This window comes from Zonotrichia albicollis, chromosome 10, assembly GCF_047830755.1.
Source record: "Zonotrichia albicollis isolate bZonAlb1 chromosome 10, bZonAlb1.hap1, whole genome shotgun sequence".
NCBI lineage: Eukaryota > Metazoa > Chordata > Aves > Passeriformes > Passerellidae > Zonotrichia > Zonotrichia albicollis.
In genome coordinates, this window is record NC_133828.1 from 38,383,953 (window position 1) to 38,400,884 (window position 16,932).

Here is a 16,932-nt window from a genome sequence, read left to right on the forward strand (position 1 = left end):
TGTAAGGATTTGCTTCTCCTGACTGAGGATGCTGGGAGTCCCAGCACCGGTTATAAATAGTGCGGTAAAACGTTGTGCTGATGGCAGCTTCTCGTCACAAGGACTCCTTCCTTAGCACCCTCCAAAAGGTTTTCCTCTGCCATTGCTTTCACTTGCACAAACGGAACACATTCCTGCAGTGGCATTCGTGGGATGTGTCACAGCTTCTTCTCAATTTGATCTTGCTCACAATGTGTGGAAAGGGCTTTCAAGACAGCAATGAAAGACCAGAATTCCTTCTTTGTGTCTCTGTGCCGGCCTCCTTTCCCTTTGTTTGCCCTGTACCCTTCCGTTGGTTCACTTTTCGCTGTAGTGTCAGGAAGAAAAAAGCCAATGGGGATCGTTCTGCTCAGGTTTGAGATTTCTTGTTGCATCCTGGTAGCCTTGACATCTTCATTAGATGTGGAGGTTGTGCTGCTTCCAGGGGCTGGGAATTCAACATCAGCCTTGTATCCTCAGGAACGGAGTTGCATATCTTCTCTGGGGTGTATTCGTATTATTTCCTTGCCATGTATTTATCAGGTCAATGGTTTTAACCACGATTATTTTTGCAACATGACATCCCTGCTGTTTGTGTCACAGACATAGTGCTCACAGTGTCTTAGTGCTGACAGAGTTTGAAGTTTAAACATTAACAGAAAGTGCAAACGTTTCTGTAAGGACACAGCTTCCCTTCCCTTCCACAAACACAGGCAAAATCACAGGCTAATCACACGCCTATTGACAAGGTAAATATTAATTTTTGCAGCCAATAAATTCCCTGCGTGATCTGCATGTACCATCATATAAAGGAGTGTGTGGATCCCTGTGGAGCAGAAGATTCTGGTTCGCTCCCACCAAAATGGTTCTTTTTTACCAAGGCACGTGGATACTTCTCCTCCTGACGCTGTCTTTAATCCTGGCTGAAGGTGGAAAGATCCTGGTGGTACCTCAGGATGGCAGTCACTGGCTCAGCATGCGCCCAGTAGTGGAGAAACTGCAGCAAAAGGGACACGAGGTTGTTGTGCTTGTACCCTCCACCAGTCTGTACATGAAGTCAGAGGAGCATCAGAATTACACAGTGCAAGCCTATCCAATCCCTTACCCAGAGGAATACTTGGGGGAAATGCTCAAGGCCTTTGTTCATACCCATTTTCTTGAACAGTCTGTTTGGAATGTTGTTCTGACCTCGTATCAAAGCACGATAGAAATCTCCTCGGTCTTCTTCACCAACTGTAAGAGCCTTCTGCACCTGCAAGAGAGCAAATTCGACTTGATTTTCACAGATCCCATCCTGATGTGTGGGCCCCTGGTGTCTGAGTATCTTGCCCTTCCTTCCGTCTACTTCCTGCGGGGCTTTCCCTGTGGAATGGATGCTGCTGCTCCCCAGTGCCCAAGCCCTCCTTCCTATGTCCCCAGGTTATTCTTGGATAATTCAGACAGCATGACCTTTTCCCAGCAGGTGAAGAACATGCTGGTCGATCTGCTGGAGCTCTTCTACTGTAAGCCCATTTATGATAACTTTGAAGAGCTTGCATATGAGGTTTTCAAAAAGAAAGTGACTGTGACAGATTTCCTGAGCTGTGGATCCTTCTGGCTGATGAGATATGATTTTGTCTTTGAGTTCCCGAGGCCAGTGATGCCAAACATGGCTTTTATTGGAGGCATTAACTGTGTTCCGAGAAAAAACTTGTCTTGGGCACAAAATTTTTTTTTTTTTTTTAATGGTAAAGATAAAGTATAAATGTATCATAGAATGGCAGACTGGTTTGTGTTGAAAGGGACCTTTAAGAACATCTCATTCCATTGTGCTGCAACCCTGTGCAAGGGATGTCACTCCCATCCTTACATCAAACCCTGACTGACAACAGCTTGGTGTTCAAAGATTGAAATCCTGCCTGATGCAGAAATGTTATTTTCTAATACGCAGCATTCAGATTATATCATATCCTGGCAAACCTAAAGCCTTATCAGACCTTATTGGGACAATTTAAGTGACATGTAGCTTTTATGCAATTCATAGTCTCTTTTTTTGAGCTGAAGAACTTTGCTATGCTCCTCTCCCAGCTGTCTCGAGCATTGTCCATTTCTCCCCTCTCCTTTCATCCACCGTGAAGGTTATAGGAATTAAGAGTTTGCCTATTTTCTACCTCAGCCATCGCCTCGATTGATTCCTTTCTATCTGCCTTTATTGTCAAGATGTCAAAATCTAAGCCTCAAAAAAATCCTCCTCCAATCTTTGTCCAGTTCCATCCTCCTCTTCTCTTTTAGATTATTGGATTAGGCTTTACGCTGTCCTGGGTACGGATATCTCCTGTAACTTTCCATTTGGACCTTTGTGGACCAACCTTCCCTTGTTCATTTGGCAGCTTTATCTGAGGTTATGGCCTGTCTTCTGTGCATCTCCTTGCTCTGAGCTGTTTGAAAATGCGTATTAAATTTAACCACACAGTAAACTACCAAGATGGGATCAGTGTGGGTGATGGAGCAGATGCTCTTTTGGAGGGCAGGTTCTCATCAAGTCCAAGTTTTCCCGCCAGGCTTGTGAAGAAACCTGCAGAAACTGCATGGGGAAAAAATAAATCCAGCAGGATTTTGAAGCCCAGAATGCCTTGAAGAAGGAAATTGCTTCCCGTATTCACCTGCTTTTATAGGCTTTAATTAGAGTTTATCACCAGTATTAAACCCTAGCAATGTATAACCAAGAAGGATTTGGACACAGGGTTGAGGTCATGAACTGACCCAACATTGGTCCTAAACTGACCCCTCAGTGGCCGTGAACGATTCCTGACTTGTGTACTTCAGAAGTGTTGTTGTTCTTTGTTATCTGGGACACAAGGGTGAAATGCTCTTTTGCAACTTTATTTTATACCTGATAGGATAAGGAATTAGCTGAAATTCATATGGAGAGATGAGGAAAGATTTTCTGCTGGCTGCTTATCTTCCAAAAAAATGCAAATTTGCTTTGCAGAAAATTATTTTTTTCTCAAGGGTTCCAGATGGTTTTGGCTTTTGAACAAAAAAGCAAAACTGAAACCCAAGGTACTGTTACACATATTTCTCATATTAATCCTTACTATAAGTTATGTTTCACTGTAGTACAGAGTTTTGTTTCATTAGGGAAGAAAATGCTCTTAAAAAGTGCCCAATTACCTCAGACTGTAACAACCCTGTCAGCTTTCAGTGGCAGCAGTGGAAAAGAGTCGTTTCTTGGCTCTCTAGATAGGCACAGGCCTCCCATGTGGGCTCAGCAGTGCTTCTGTCCAGCCACTCTTTGAGTGCATTGTTTTCACGGATTTTCCCTGCATTTTGCCATCAAACCTTGGGCGTGGTGGGCTGGTGGCAAGAAGCGCCACAAATAGGAGCCCGGCTAGAAGGAAAGAAGGAGGGAAGAAGGTGCTATTGAGCCAATAACTCAGCTAGAAGTGTGTGAGGGTGACACACCTTTCTTGACTCACACAATGCCACCTTTGTGTCCCAACGTGCCCGGAACACACCCTCATCATTTATCGCTTTCTGTGACCTTGGTGCTACATTTTAAGAACGCGAAATGGGCGGAGAGTCAAAAGGGCAGAGGTGTGGCATGGCTACAAAAGCTGGCAAATCATCCTTCAGTTGCTTTCCAAAGCATTTTCAGGCTAGAACCTGTAGGAGAGATCTCTTCTACAGCCCCTATTGCGATCACAGCAACATGGCTTTGAGAGTTTGCTGTGCCTGGATTTCCATTGTCCTCCTCCTCCTGCCTGGCCTCTCGGATGGAGGGAAGCTCCTGGTGGTGCCCATGGTGGGAAGCCACTGGCTGAGCATGCGGGAAGTGGTGGTGAAGCTGAGTGAGAAAGGACACGAGGTGGTGGTGCTGGTTCCCGAGGTGAGCTGGCAGACGGAGACCACGCAGGACTACAAGGTGGTCACGTACCCGGTGAGCCAGAGCCTGGAAGAGCTGGATAACGCCTTCCGGGAATACGTCACCGTGCACCTGACGCAGAAGCCTTTCCCTCTCAATGCCTTGGCCATGTACAACGCCTCAGTCCATACTTACAGCACTTTCTTTGGGCAGTGCAAGGACCTGTTCCGCAACCAGGAAACCCTGAGGTTTCTCAACCAAAGCGCCTTTGATGCCGTCCTGACCGATCCTATCTTCATGTGTGGGACCATCCTTGCACACCATCTTTCCCTTCCCTTTGTGTTCTTCATGAGGGGATTTGGTTGCAACCTGCACTTTTCAGCCCCACAGAGCCCAAGCCCTCTGTCCTACATCCCGAGACTCTTCAGCTTCAACTCGGACCACATGACTTTTTTCCAGAGGGTGGAAAATGCCCTGATTTCCCTCCTGGAGCTTGATTACTGCAATGTTTACTATGCAGAAGCGCTTAAGCTTTCCTCTGAAGTTCTTCAGAGAGATGTGTCCCTGATGGACCTGGTGAACTCCGCTGCCATTTGGATCCTGAGGTTTGACTTTGTGTTTGAGTACGTCAGGCCAGTGATGCCCAACATGGTCTTTGTGGGGGGGATCAACTGTGAGAAGAAGAAACCACTGCCTAAGGTAACGTTCCTTTGCCTAAAATTGTACATTTCCCAATGAAAAGTCATTCTGTCGTTCCAGCAATTTTATCTGTACTGTTTGTATTTTTAAATTTTCTGGTAATGGTTTAATTCATGCAGGTTTGGGTAGTTTTTTCCCATACGCTCCAACGAAACAACCTTGATGGCGACTTATTTGAATTCATGAGGGTTTTGTAACAAAGCAAACCAAAAGGGGATTTCATCAGCCAAACTGAAATTTCTGTCCACATTGAATGTGTCTTTACCTCAATCTAGTTTTGATTTCATTTTAATAGCATCTGACATCTATTTCTGTTATCTGATCAAAAATCCAAAAGTCATCTTGTGTTTTTAACTCCAGTCTCAGCAGCATCAGTTGATTCACTTGAGTTGTATTTTCATGATAAATCATTTCCAAACTGTCTGTGTTAGGTTACTCCTGTTTGTTTGTGTGCAATATAAATGTCATGTTAAAAAGGCAAGGAATAATCTTACAGTCTTGGATTGTGTGAAAAACACTTGAATGCAGAACTAAGATAAGTTCTCATATTTTGACATCTGCTTTTGCCAGAATTGTTCTGGAGGGTCTTAAAGCTAATCGAGAAATCTAAATACATTGTGATAGTCAACAATCTTTAAAATGTTAATACTGGACATTTCTATCCAGGCACAAAGCAGGACACAAATCACTTTCCTAGGAAATTGCTCCCTCACTTCTGAATTCTGGTAGTGCAATATCTCTGCACAATATCTGTGAGCTATTATGGCTCAGCAGAGTTGGTCTAGTTTGAGATTTAAGAAGCAAATTCTTGCTGGTTCCACAATTCAAGTCTTTACTTTTTTATCCTAGAATTCTCAGAGCCATAAAGAGTTCATAACTTTGCTACAAGGGTAGACACATCCTGCCCTCATTTAATCCCTGCCAGTACCTGTCTTCAGACTTCTGTTAGGAGAAAATCACGTTCCATACATAGAAAAATCATGTATTGGCTTTCTTCAGCCAACTGCTATTACCCCTGAAAGTCCAGTCGAGTCCAGACTAAAAAGTACACCAAGCAGCAATTTCCAAGTTAATTTGGTCAGCTCTTGTCACAGCAGTTGCAATGAAGTCTCTGCATCCAGATTTCCTGCATTGAATGACAATTCTTTGTAAATCCCTTCAGTGTCCGGCTTTCAATCTGTGCCATCTCCCATCTCTCCTGTGCTGCGCCTCTCCAGAAATTGGTTTTCCATGCCTAAGGGTGGTTTCTCCCATGTCCTGAGTGACAGAGTGAAGCTACTCCGAGTAGTTGCAGCACCCTTTGGGTGTCATGAGAGAAATGACTTTGCCTCAGGCTGTAAGGATTTGCTTCTCCTGACTGAGGATGCTGAAAGTCCCAGCACCATTTATAAATAGCGGGGTAAAACGTTGTGCTGATGGCAGCTTCTCGTCACAAGGACTCCTTCCTTAGCACCCTCTAAAAGGTTTTGGTCCGCCATTGCTTTCACTTCAATAAACGCAACATATTCCTGCAGTGGCATTAGTGGGACATGTCACAACTTCTTCTCAATTTGATCTTGCTCACAATGTGTGGAAAGGGTTTTCAAGACAGCAACGAAAGACCAGAATTCCTTCTTTGTGTCTCTGTGCCGGCCTCCTTTCCCTTTGTTTGCCCTGTACCCTTCCGTTGGTTCACTTTTCGCTGTAGTGTCAGGAGGAAAAAAGCCAATGGGGATCGTTCTGCTCAGATTTGAGATTTCTTGTTGCATCCTGGTAGCCTTGACATCTTCATTAGAGCTGGAGGTTGTGCTGCTTCCAGGGGCTGGGAATTCAACATCAGCCTTGTATCCTCAGGAACGGAGTTGCATATCTTCTCTGGGGTGTATTCGTATTATTTCCTTGCCATGTATTTATCAGGTCAATGGTTTTAACCACGATTATTTTTGCAACATGACATCCCTGCTGTTTGTGTCACAGACATAGTGCGCACAGTGTCTTAGTGCTTACAATGAGATTGAAGTTTAAACATTAACAGAAAGTACAAACGTTTCTGTAAGGACACAGCTTCCCTTCCCTTCCACAAACACAGGCAAAATCACAGGCTAATCACACGACTATTGACAAGGTAAATATTAATTTTTGCAGCCAATAAATTCCCTGCGTGCTCTGCATGTACCATCATATAAAGGAGTGTGTGGATCCCTGCGGAGCAGAACCCTCTGGATCACTCCCACCAAAATGGTTCTTTTTTACTAAGACACCTGGATACTTCTCCTCCTGACGCTGTCTTTAATCCTGGCTGAAGGTGGAAAGATCCTGGTGGTACCTCAGGATGGAAGTCACTGGCTCAGCATGCACCCAGTAGTGGAGAAACTGCAGCAAAAGGGACACGAGGTTGTTGTTCTTGTACCCTCCACCAGTCTGTACATGAAGTCAGAGGAACGACAGAATTACACAGTGCAAGCCTATCCAATCCCTTACACAGAGGAATACCTGGGGGAAATGCTCAAGGCCTTTGTTCATGCCCATTTTCTTGAACAGTCTGTTTGGAATGTTGTTCTGACCTCGTATCAAAGCACGATAGAAATCTCCTCAGTTTTCTTCACCAACTGTAAGAGCCTTCTGCACCTGCAAGAGAGCAAATTCGACTTGATTTTCACAGATCCCATCCTGATGTGTGGGCCCCTGGTGGCTGAGTATCTTGGCCTTCCTTCCGTCTACTTCCTGCGGGGCTTTCCCTGTGGAATGGATGCTGCTGCTCCCCAGTGCCCAAGCCCTCCTTCCTATGTCCCCAGGTTATTCTTGGATAATTCAGACAGCATGACCTTTTCCCAGCGGGTGAAGAACATGCTGGTCGATCTGCTGGAGCTCTTCTACTGTAAGCCCATCTATGATAATTTTGAAGAGCTTGCATATGAGGTTTTCTAAAAGAAAGTGACAGTGACAGAATTCCTGAGCCGTGGATCCTTCTGGCTGATGAGATATGATTTTGTCTTTGAGTTCCCGAGGCCAGTGATGCCAAATATGGCTTTTATTGGAGGCATTAACTGTGTTCTGAGAAAAAACTTGTCTTGGGTGCAAAATTTATTTTTTTTTAAATTGCAAAGGTAAAATATAAATGTATCATAGAATGGCAGACCGGTTTGAATCGAAAGGGACCTTGAAGATTATCTCATTCCATCCTGCTGCACCCCTGTGCAAGGGATGTCACTCCCATCCTTACATCAAACCCTGACTGACAACACCTGGTGTTTGAAGATTGAAATCCTGCATGGTGCAGAAATGTTATTTCCTAATGCCCAGCATTCAGATTATATCACATCCTGCCAAACCTCAAGCCTTATAGGCCTAGTTAGGACAATGTAAGTGACCTGTAGCTTTTTTGCAAATGAGTGTCTCTATTATTGACCTGAAGAACTTTTCTGTCCTCCTGTCATGGTTTGAACCTGACACAATGCCATTGCCCCCATGACAATATACTCTCCCTGGTATCTGCTGTGAGATGTGACTAGGAATAAGAACCGCAGGCTCTTGCTTAAAAAGAAAGAAAAAGTTTATTAACTAGACTAGAAGTGAAAGAAAAAAGAGACAAGGAAAATCAAAACCTTACAACAGCATTCTCCTCCTCCCCCCACCAAATTCCCAATACCATACATCTTCCAAAATCAATAACTCTTAGTCTGGCACCACCCTCCAGAACACCCAATTCTCAGTTCATCCAAAAGGGAGGAGTCCTTCTTGTAGCCATTGTATCTTCTTCCTTTCCATGTTCAGTGCTCTCACCACCGAACTTTGGAACCAAGCTGTCTTGAGGGTTGTCTTTTAAGGATGCATCGTCCCACTCCAAAAGGCACAGTCTTTCCTTTCGGGACTTCTGTTCCCCCCATATTTTTAGCACCCCCTTGGGCCGAGGGGTATCCACACTGCACTCCTCCTGGTTCTGAGGCCCGGGCTCCCCCTCGAATACAGTCTCTGCATCACACGGAAATAGTCCATAGCTATACAAAAAGCGTCCAGTAACAATGCTACTCCAGCACCCTTTCCACCCCTTGGGGTTCTTCTTTCTCTCTGTCTTCCTCAGACCTTCCTCTCCTTTACTCAGTTCCTTCTTCATCCTCTAAATTCATATCTTCTCCAGGGGAAGGTTAATGCTCTGCTAAATTTTCATTATCCACAAAAGGGTTAAAAGCCCTTACACTCAGCTGGACACCTTGCAGCAGTTCCACTCCCCCCAGTCCTTCTCCACAGCCATGTGGCCCTGCTGCAGGCACACGTTTATGGAATTTCAAGGTAACAAGCACAGGCTGCCTTCTCTCTCTCAGTCTCCCGAGGGGGGGGTGCGGGTAGAATACCTCTCGTGCTCCTCCATTGCAGCTGTCCGTGGCCTTAAACCTGAAGTCCGGCTAGTGAGAGGGTGGCCAACAGCCCACTGCAGTCGGGGAGAGTCAGTCCCAGTGGCAGAGCCCCAGGGCTGGCTGCTTCAGGCACCCCTCGGCGTCAGAGGCCTTGGGCTGTGCCTGCAGGGATGGGGTCTCAGTGAAAGCTGCTGGGTTGGTTGAAGGAATAAGAGTCGGACACTTCCTGGGCTCCAAATGGGTTTAATGCCTCTGGCAATCCGACATGGAGGGCCAGGGTCCAGCAGGGAGTGACAAAAGACAGTGGGGGAACAAGGGTTTTAAAGGGAGGTGGAAACCAAAGGAGGGGTTTACAACTAACCAATTAGGGAAGGTCGCGGGATGAGCTTAACATAACAGACAACATAGTGAATCCAATAAGTACAAATTAAAGGAGGGGCCCCGGGACCTCAGCCAACCACGACCCCCAGTAAGATGAAGGTTCTGGAAGACTGGGAGGTGTGGGGGGGTGATTGACTGGGCCCGGGGAGGAGGAAAAGTTTACTTAAAAGTGAATAAGAGGGAGGAGAAATTATATAACATAGGTAATTGACACCAACCGAGGGCAGGGGTAACCATTGCAACATAACTGAAAGTAACTACTGGCGGGGAAAATTAGGGAGGGCAGAACCATCTTACACAGAATGGGGGGGGAACAATACATAACACGAGGGAATATTACAAAAAACTTAAAAACACACTACAACACTCCATTCTTTCCGTTCCTCCACCCTTGGGCCCCTCAGGGTCAGGCCTACCTCCGCCAGGCCACGCGGCTTTCCCCTCCCCAACCCAGCAGCAGACAGGTGGGCAGGGGAGAGCTCTGACCTCTTTCACCGCAGGAACCCAAGAGATCTCCCAGGTGGCCAGCTCTGGTTTTGACCCCTGTGTTTTCTCAGAGGCGGATCTAATTTTCAGTGGTCGTACCAAGTGCCAGTCTTAAAATCTGAGGATCCATTGGTGGTTTGGTGGTAGTGACCACAGCATCTCAGAAATCTCATTTCCAGTAAAACGACCAAACCTCTTCTCGCAGCTGTCTCGAGCATTGTCCATTTCTCCCCTCTCCTTTCATCCACAGTGAAGGTTATAGGAATGAAGAGTTTGCCTATTTTCTACCTCAGCCATCCCCTCGATTGATTCCTTTCCATCTGCCTTTATTGTCAAGGTGTCAGTATCTAAGCCCCAAAAGAAATCCTCCTCCAGTTCCATTGTCTCCTTCTTTTTAGATTATTGAATTAGGCTTTAAGCTGTCCTGGGTATGGATATCTCCTATAAAATTCCCATTTGGCCCTTTGTGGTCCAGCATTCCCACGTTCATTTGGCAGCCTTATCGGAGGTTATGGCCTGTCTTCTGTGCATCTCCTTGCTCTGAGGTGTTTGAAAATTCCAATTAAGTTAATCCATGCAGTAAACTACCAAGATGGGATCAGTGTGGGTGATGGAGCTGCTGCTCCTTTTGGAGGGCAGGTTCTCATCCAAGTCCAAGATTTCCCACCAGATTTGGGAAGAAACCTGCAGAAACTGCATGGGGAAAAAATAAATCCAGCAGGATTTTGAAGCCCAGAATGCCCTGGAGAAGGAAATTGCTTCCCATATTCACCTGCTTTTATAGGCTTTAAGGAGAGTTTATCACCAGTATTAAACCCTAGCAATGTATAACCAAGAAGGATTTGGACACAGGGTTGAGGTCATGAACTGACCCAACATTGGTCCTAAACTGACCCCTCATTGGCCATGAACGATTCCTGACTTTGTGCACTAGAGAGGTGTTGTTGGTCTTTGCTATCTGTGGTACAAGGGTGAAATGCTCTTTTGCAACTTTATTTTATACCTGATAGGATAAGGAATTAGCTGAAATTCATATGGAGAGATGAGGAATGTTTTTCTGCTGGCTGCTTATCTTCCAAAAAAATGCAATTTTGCATTACAGAAAATTATTTTTTTCTCAGGGGTTCCAGATGGTTTTGGCTTTTGAACAAAAAAGCAAAACTGAAACCCCAGGTACTGTTACACAGATTTCTCGTATTAATCCTTACTATAAGTTATGTTTCACTGTAGTAGATAGTTTTGTTTCATTAGGGAAGAAAATGCTCTTAAAAAGTGCCCAATTACCTCAGACTGTGACAACCCTGTCAGCTTTCAGTGGCAGCAGTGGAAAAGAGTTCTTTCTTGGCTCTCTTGATAGGCACAGTCCTCCCATGTGGGCTCAGCAGTGCTTCTGCCTACCCACTCTGTGGGTGCATTGTTTTCATGGATTTTCCCTGCATTTTGCCATCAGACTTTCGGCAGTGTAGGCTGGTGGCAAGAAGTGCCACAAAGCCAGGGTCCTGCTGAGGGAAGAAGGTGGCATTGAGCCAATAACTCAGCTAGAAGTGTGTGAGGGTGACACACCTTTCTTGACTCACGCAATGCCACCTTTGTGTCCCAACGTGCCCGGAACAAGCCCTGATCATTTATCGCTTTCTGTGACCTTGGTGTAACATTCTGATAACGCGAAATGGGCGGAGAGTCAAAAGGGCAGAGGTGTGGCATGGCTACAAAAGCTGGCAAATCATCCTTCAGTTGCTTTCCAAAGCATTTTCAGTCTACAAGCTGGAAAAGAGATCTCTTCTACAGCCCCTATTCTGACCACAGCAACATGGCTTTGAGGTTTGGCTGTGCCTGGATTTCCATCGTCCTCCTCCTCCTGCCTGGCCTCTCGGATGGAGGGAAGCTCTTGGTGGTGCCCATGGTGGGAAGCCACTGGCTGAGCATGCGGGAAGTGGTGGCGAAGCTGAGTGAGAAAGGACACGAGGTGGTGGTGCTGGTTCCTGAGGTGAGCTGGCAGACGGAGACCACGCAGGACTACAAGGTGGTCACGTACCCGGTGAGCCAGAGCCTGGAAGAGCTGGATAACTCCTTCCGGGAATACGTCACCGTGCACCTGACACCAAAGCCTTTCCCTCTGAATGCCATGGCCATGTTCAAGTCCTCAGTGGATCTTTTCAACATCTTCTTTGACCAGTGCAAGGACCTGTTCCGCAACCAGGAGACCCTGAGGTTCCTCAACCAAAGCAGATTTGATGCCGTCCTGACGGATCCTCTTTTCATGTGTGGAACCGTTGTCGCGCACCATCTTTCCCTTCCCTTTGTGTTCTTCATGAGGGGATTTGGTTGCAACCTGCACTTTTCAGCCCCACAGAGCCCAAGCCCTCTGTCCTACATCCCGAGAGTCTTCAGCTTCAATTCGGACCAGATGACTTTTTTCCAGAGGGTGGAAAATGCCCTGATTTCCCTCCTGGAGCTTGATTACTGCAACGTTTACTATGCAGAAGCGCTTAAGCTTTCCTCAGAAGTTCTTCAGAGAGATGTGTCCCTGACGGACCTGGTGAATTCCGCTGCCGTTTGGATCCTGAGGTTTGACTTTGTGTTTGAGTACGTCAGGCCAGTGATGCCCAACATGGTCTTTGTAGGGGGGATCAACTGTGAGAAGAAGAAACCACTGCCTAAGGTAACGTTCCTTTGCCTAAAATTTTACATTTCCCTTTGAAAATTCATTCTGTTGTTCCAGCACATTTATAGCTATTGATTTTTATTTTTTAAATTTTCTGGTAATTATTTCGTTCATGCAGGTTTGGGTAGTTGTTTCCCAAATGCTCAAACCAAACAACCTTAACAGAGACTTACTTGAACTAATTTAGGTTTTGTAACAACCCAAACAAGAAAGGGATTTCTTCTGCCAGATGGGAATTTCTGTCCACAGTGAATGCGTCTTAACCATCAACGAGATCCAGTTTTGATTTCATTTGAATGGCATCTGACATCTGTTTCTGTTGTCTGATCAAAAATCCAAGAGTCATATTTTGCTTTTCAGTCCAGGCTCAGCAGCATCACTTGATTCACTTTAGTTGTATTTTCATGACAAATCATTTCTAAACTGGCTGTCTGTGTTAGGTTACTCCTGTTTGTGGGGGTGAAATATAAATGTAATATTGAAATGGAAGAAATATTCTTACAGTCATGGATACGGTGAAAAATACTTGAATGCAGAACTCAGATTAGTTCTCATAATTTGACATCTGCTTGTACCGGAATTGTTCTTCAGGTTCTTAAAGCTAATCGAGAAATCTAAATCTATTGTGATAGTCAACAATCTTTAAAATGGTAATACTGGACATTTCTATCGAGGCACAAAACAGGACACAAACCTCTTTCCCAGGAAATTGTTCCCTCACTTCTGAATTGTGGTCTAGTAGTATCTCTGCACAATGTCTGTGAGGTGGAAGGGTGGGATTTTTCTTTCCTCTTTCATATTTCTTTTCAGATTTCTTTTATGCTCTTTGACAGGATGACGAAGAGCCTTCTAAACATAATAAACAAGGCAAAGTGTAATAATATTAACTAGGATATTACGATAAAATTATATCTAAGGCATTATATCTGGTTAGGCTGACAAGAGTGGCTCAAGTTTGAGATTCAAGAGGCAAATTTTTGCTGGTTCCACAATAAAAGTCTTTACATTTATATCCTAAAGGCCTCAGAGCTACAAGGAGTTCATAACTTTGCTAGAAGGGAATAAAAAACCTGCCCTCATTGCATCCCTGCCAGCTCCTGTCTTTACACTCCTGTCAAGTGAAAATCACAAATTCCACACCTAGAAAAATCTTGTATTAGCCTTTTTCAGCCAACTGCTTTTGACATTGAAAATCCATATTAAAACAGTAAGTCCAGAGTAAAGAACACACCAAGCAGCAACTTCCAAGTTAATTTGGCCAGCTATTGCCACAGCAGTTGCAATGAAGACTTTGCATCCAGATTTCCTGCATTGAATGACAATTCTTTGTTAATCCCTTCAGTGTCCTGCTTTCAGTCTGTGCCATCTCCCATCTCTCCTGTGCTGCGCCTCTCCAGAAATTGGTTTTCCATGCCTAAGGGTGGTTCCTCCATGTGAAGAGTGACAGAGTGGAGCTACTCAGAGCAGTTGCAGCACCCTTTGGGTGTCATGAGACAAATGGCTTTGCCTCAGGCTGTAAGGATTTGCTTCTCCTGACTGAGGATGCTGGGAGTCCCAGCACCATTTATTGGAAGAAGGGGAAAACATTGTGCTGATGGCAGCTTCTCATCACAAGGACTTCTTCCTTAGCACCCTCCAAAGGTTTTGCTCTGCCATTGCTTTCACTTCCACACAGAGAAAACCTTCCTGCAGTGGCATTAGTGGGAGGTGTCACATCTTCACCTTGATTTTGTCTTGCTCACAGTGCATGGAAAGGGTATTCAAGACAGCAACCAAAGACTAATTCTCCTTCTTTGTGTACCTGTGCCGGCCTCCTTTCCCTTTGTTTGCCAGAACACATCCATTAGTTCACTTTTCTGTGTAGTGTGATGAGGAAATAAGCCAGTGTGGATCGTTCTGCTCAGATTTGGGATTTCTTTGTGCATCCTGGTGGCCGTGACATTCTTGTAAGAGGTGCAGGTTGTGCTGCTTCCAGGGGCACGAATTCAACATCAGCCTTGTGTCCTCAGGAATGGAGTTGCATCCATTCTGCTGGGTGTATTTTTATTATTTTCTTGCCATGTATTTACCAGGTCATGGTTTTAATCACGATTATTTCTGCAACATGACATCCCTGCTGTTTGTGTCACAGACTTAGTGGTAACAATGCCTTAGTGCTTACAATGAGATTGAAGCTTAAACATTAACAGAAAGTACAAACATTTCAGTGAGGACACAGCTTCCATTCCACAAACACAGGCAAAATCACAGGCTAATCACACCTGTATTGGGAAGTTAAATATTAATTTCTGCAGCCAATAAATTCCCTGCTTACTCTGCATAGACCATCATATAAAGGAGTGTGTGGATCCCTGTGGAGCAGAACCCTCTGGATCACTCCCACCAAAATGGTTCTTTTTTACCAAGGCACGTGGATACTTCTCCTCCTGACGCTGTCTTTAATCCTGGCTGAAGGTGGAAAGATCCTGGTGGTACCTCAGGATGGAAGTCACTGGCTCAGCATGCGCCCAGTAGTGGAGAAACTGCAGCAAAAGGGACACGAGGTTGTTGTGCTTGTACCCTCCACCAGTCTGTACATGAAGTCAGAAGAGCATCAGAATTACACAGTGCAAGCCTATCCAATCCCTTACACAGAGGAATACTTGGGGGAAATGCTCAAGGCCTTTGCTCATGCCCATTTTCTTGAACAGTCTGTTTGGAATGTTGTTCTGACCTCGTATCAAAGCACGATAGAAATCTCCTCGGTCTTCTTCACCAACTGTAAGAGCCTTCTGCAGAACGAGGAGCTGATGCAGTGCCTGCAAGAGAGCAAATTCGACTTGATTTTCACAGATCCCATCCTGATGTGTGGGCCCCTGGTGGCTGAGTATCTTGCCCTTCCTTCCGTCTACTTCCTGCGGGGCTTTCCCTGTGGAATGGATGCTGCTGCTCCCCAGTGCCCAAGCCCTCCTTCCTATGTCCCCAGGTTATTCTTGGATAATTCAGACAGCATGACCTTTTCCCAGCGGTTGAAGAACATGCTGGTCAATCTGCTGGAGCTCTTCTATTGTAAGCCCATCTATGATAACTTTGAATAGCTTGCATATGAGGTTTTCAAAAAGTAAGTGACAGTGACAGAACTCCTGAGCCATGGATCCTTCTGGCTAATGGGATACAATTTTGTTTTTGAGTTCCCGAGGCCACTGATGCCAAACGTGGCTTTTATTGGAGGGATCAACTGTGTTCAGAAGAAAAAACTGTCTCAGGTACAAAATTTTCTTTTGTTTTTATATGGAAAAATGCAAAGTGTAAATGTATCATAGAATGGCAGACTGGTTTGTGTTGAAAGGGACCTTAAAGATTATCTCATTCCGTCCCGCTGCCACGCTGGGCAAGGGATGTCACTCCCATCCTTACATCGAACACTGACTGACAACAGCTTGGTGTTCAAAGATTGAAATCCTGCGTGGTGCAGAAATGGTATTTCCTAATACCCAGCATTCAGATTATATCAAATCCTGCCAAACCTCAAACTTTATCAGACCTTATTAGGACAATTTAAGTGACATGTAGCTTTTATGCAAATGCGAGTCTCTTGTTGACCTGAAGAACTTTGCTGTCCTCCTCTCCCAGCTGTCTCGTGCACTGTCCATTTCTCCCCTCTCTTGTAATATTCATTGAAGGTTATAGGAATGAAGAGTTTGCCTATTTTCTACCTCAGCCATCCCCTCAATTGATTCCTTTTATTCTGCCTTTATTGTCAAGGTGTCAATATCTAAGCCCCAAAAGAAATCCTTTTCTAGTTCCATCCTCCTCTTCTCTTCTAGATGATTAAATGAGGTTCTAAGCTGTCATGGGTATGGATATCTGCTGTAACTTTCCATTTGGACTTTTGTAGATCAACCTTCCCGTGTTCATTTGGCAGCCTTGTCTGAGGTTATGGCCTGTCTTCTGTGCATCTCCGTGCTCTGAGATGTTTGAAAATGCCCATTAAATTAATTCATGCTTTTAATGACCAAGATGGGATCAGCATGGGTGATGGAGCAGCTGCTCCTTTTGGAGGGCAGGTTCTCATCCAAGTCCAAGATTTCCCACAAGGCTTGTGAAGGAACCTGCAGAAACTGCACGGGGGACAAAAAATCCAGCAGGATTTTCAAGCCCAGATTCACCTGGAGGAGGAGATTGTTTCCCGTATTCACCTGCCTATAGGCTTTAAGGAGAGTTTATCACCAGCATTACACCCTAGCAATGTATAACCAAGAAGGATTTGGACACAGGGTTGAGATCATGAACTGACCCAACATTGATCTTGAACTGACCCCTCATTGGCCATGAACGATTCCTGACTTGTGCACTTCAGAGGTTTTGTTGGTCTTTGTTATCTGGGATACAAGGGTGAAATGCTCTTTTGCAACTTTATTTTATACCTGATACGATAAGGAGTTGGCTGAAAGTTGTATGGATAGATGGGGAAATATTTTTTGCTAGCTGCTTAGCGTCCAGAAAATGCAATTTTGCATTTCGGA

At 45.0% G+C, this 16,932-nt stretch overlaps 3 protein-coding genes and 1 pseudogene across 6 annotated transcripts in view; all 4 read left to right on the top strand.

Moving 5' to 3' along the window:
- The window catches only part of LOC102063269 (UDP-glucuronosyltransferase 1A1), a 91,016-nt gene that overhangs the window by 25,778 nt on the left and 48,306 nt on the right, over positions 1-16,932 (top strand). The window contains exon 1 of one of the 4 annotated variants that reach the window (XM_074548864.1): positions 11,235-12,424. The exons of the other annotated variants lie outside the window; for them this stretch is intronic. Coding sequence (XP_074404965.1) covers positions 11,432-12,424 — 993 coding nt within the window. The 5' untranslated portion in view covers positions 11,235-11,431. Of the gene's footprint in view, positions 1-11,234; positions 12,425-16,932 lie in introns of those variants that run through there. 4 annotated transcript variants of the gene reach the window in all.
- LOC141730490 (UDP-glucuronosyltransferase 1A6-like) lies at positions 248-3,002 on the top strand. Its single transcript, XM_074548885.1, has one exon. It carries the CDS (start codon positions 881-883, stop codon positions 1,760-1,762), a length of 882 nt encoding a protein of 293 aa, XP_074404986.1. The 5' UTR covers positions 248-880; the 3' UTR covers positions 1,763-3,002.
- On the top strand, positions 3,334-7,033 carry LOC141730485 (UDP-glucuronosyltransferase 1A6-like). Its single transcript, XM_074548881.1, has 2 exons — positions 3,334-4,561; positions 6,686-7,033. Exons 1-2 carry the CDS (start codon positions 3,569-3,571, stop codon positions 6,794-6,796), a joined length of 1,104 nt encoding a protein of 367 aa, XP_074404982.1. The 5' UTR covers positions 3,334-3,568; the 3' UTR covers positions 6,797-7,033.
- Positions 6,800-9,154, top strand: LOC141730511 (UDP-glucuronosyltransferase 1A6-like; annotated as a pseudogene).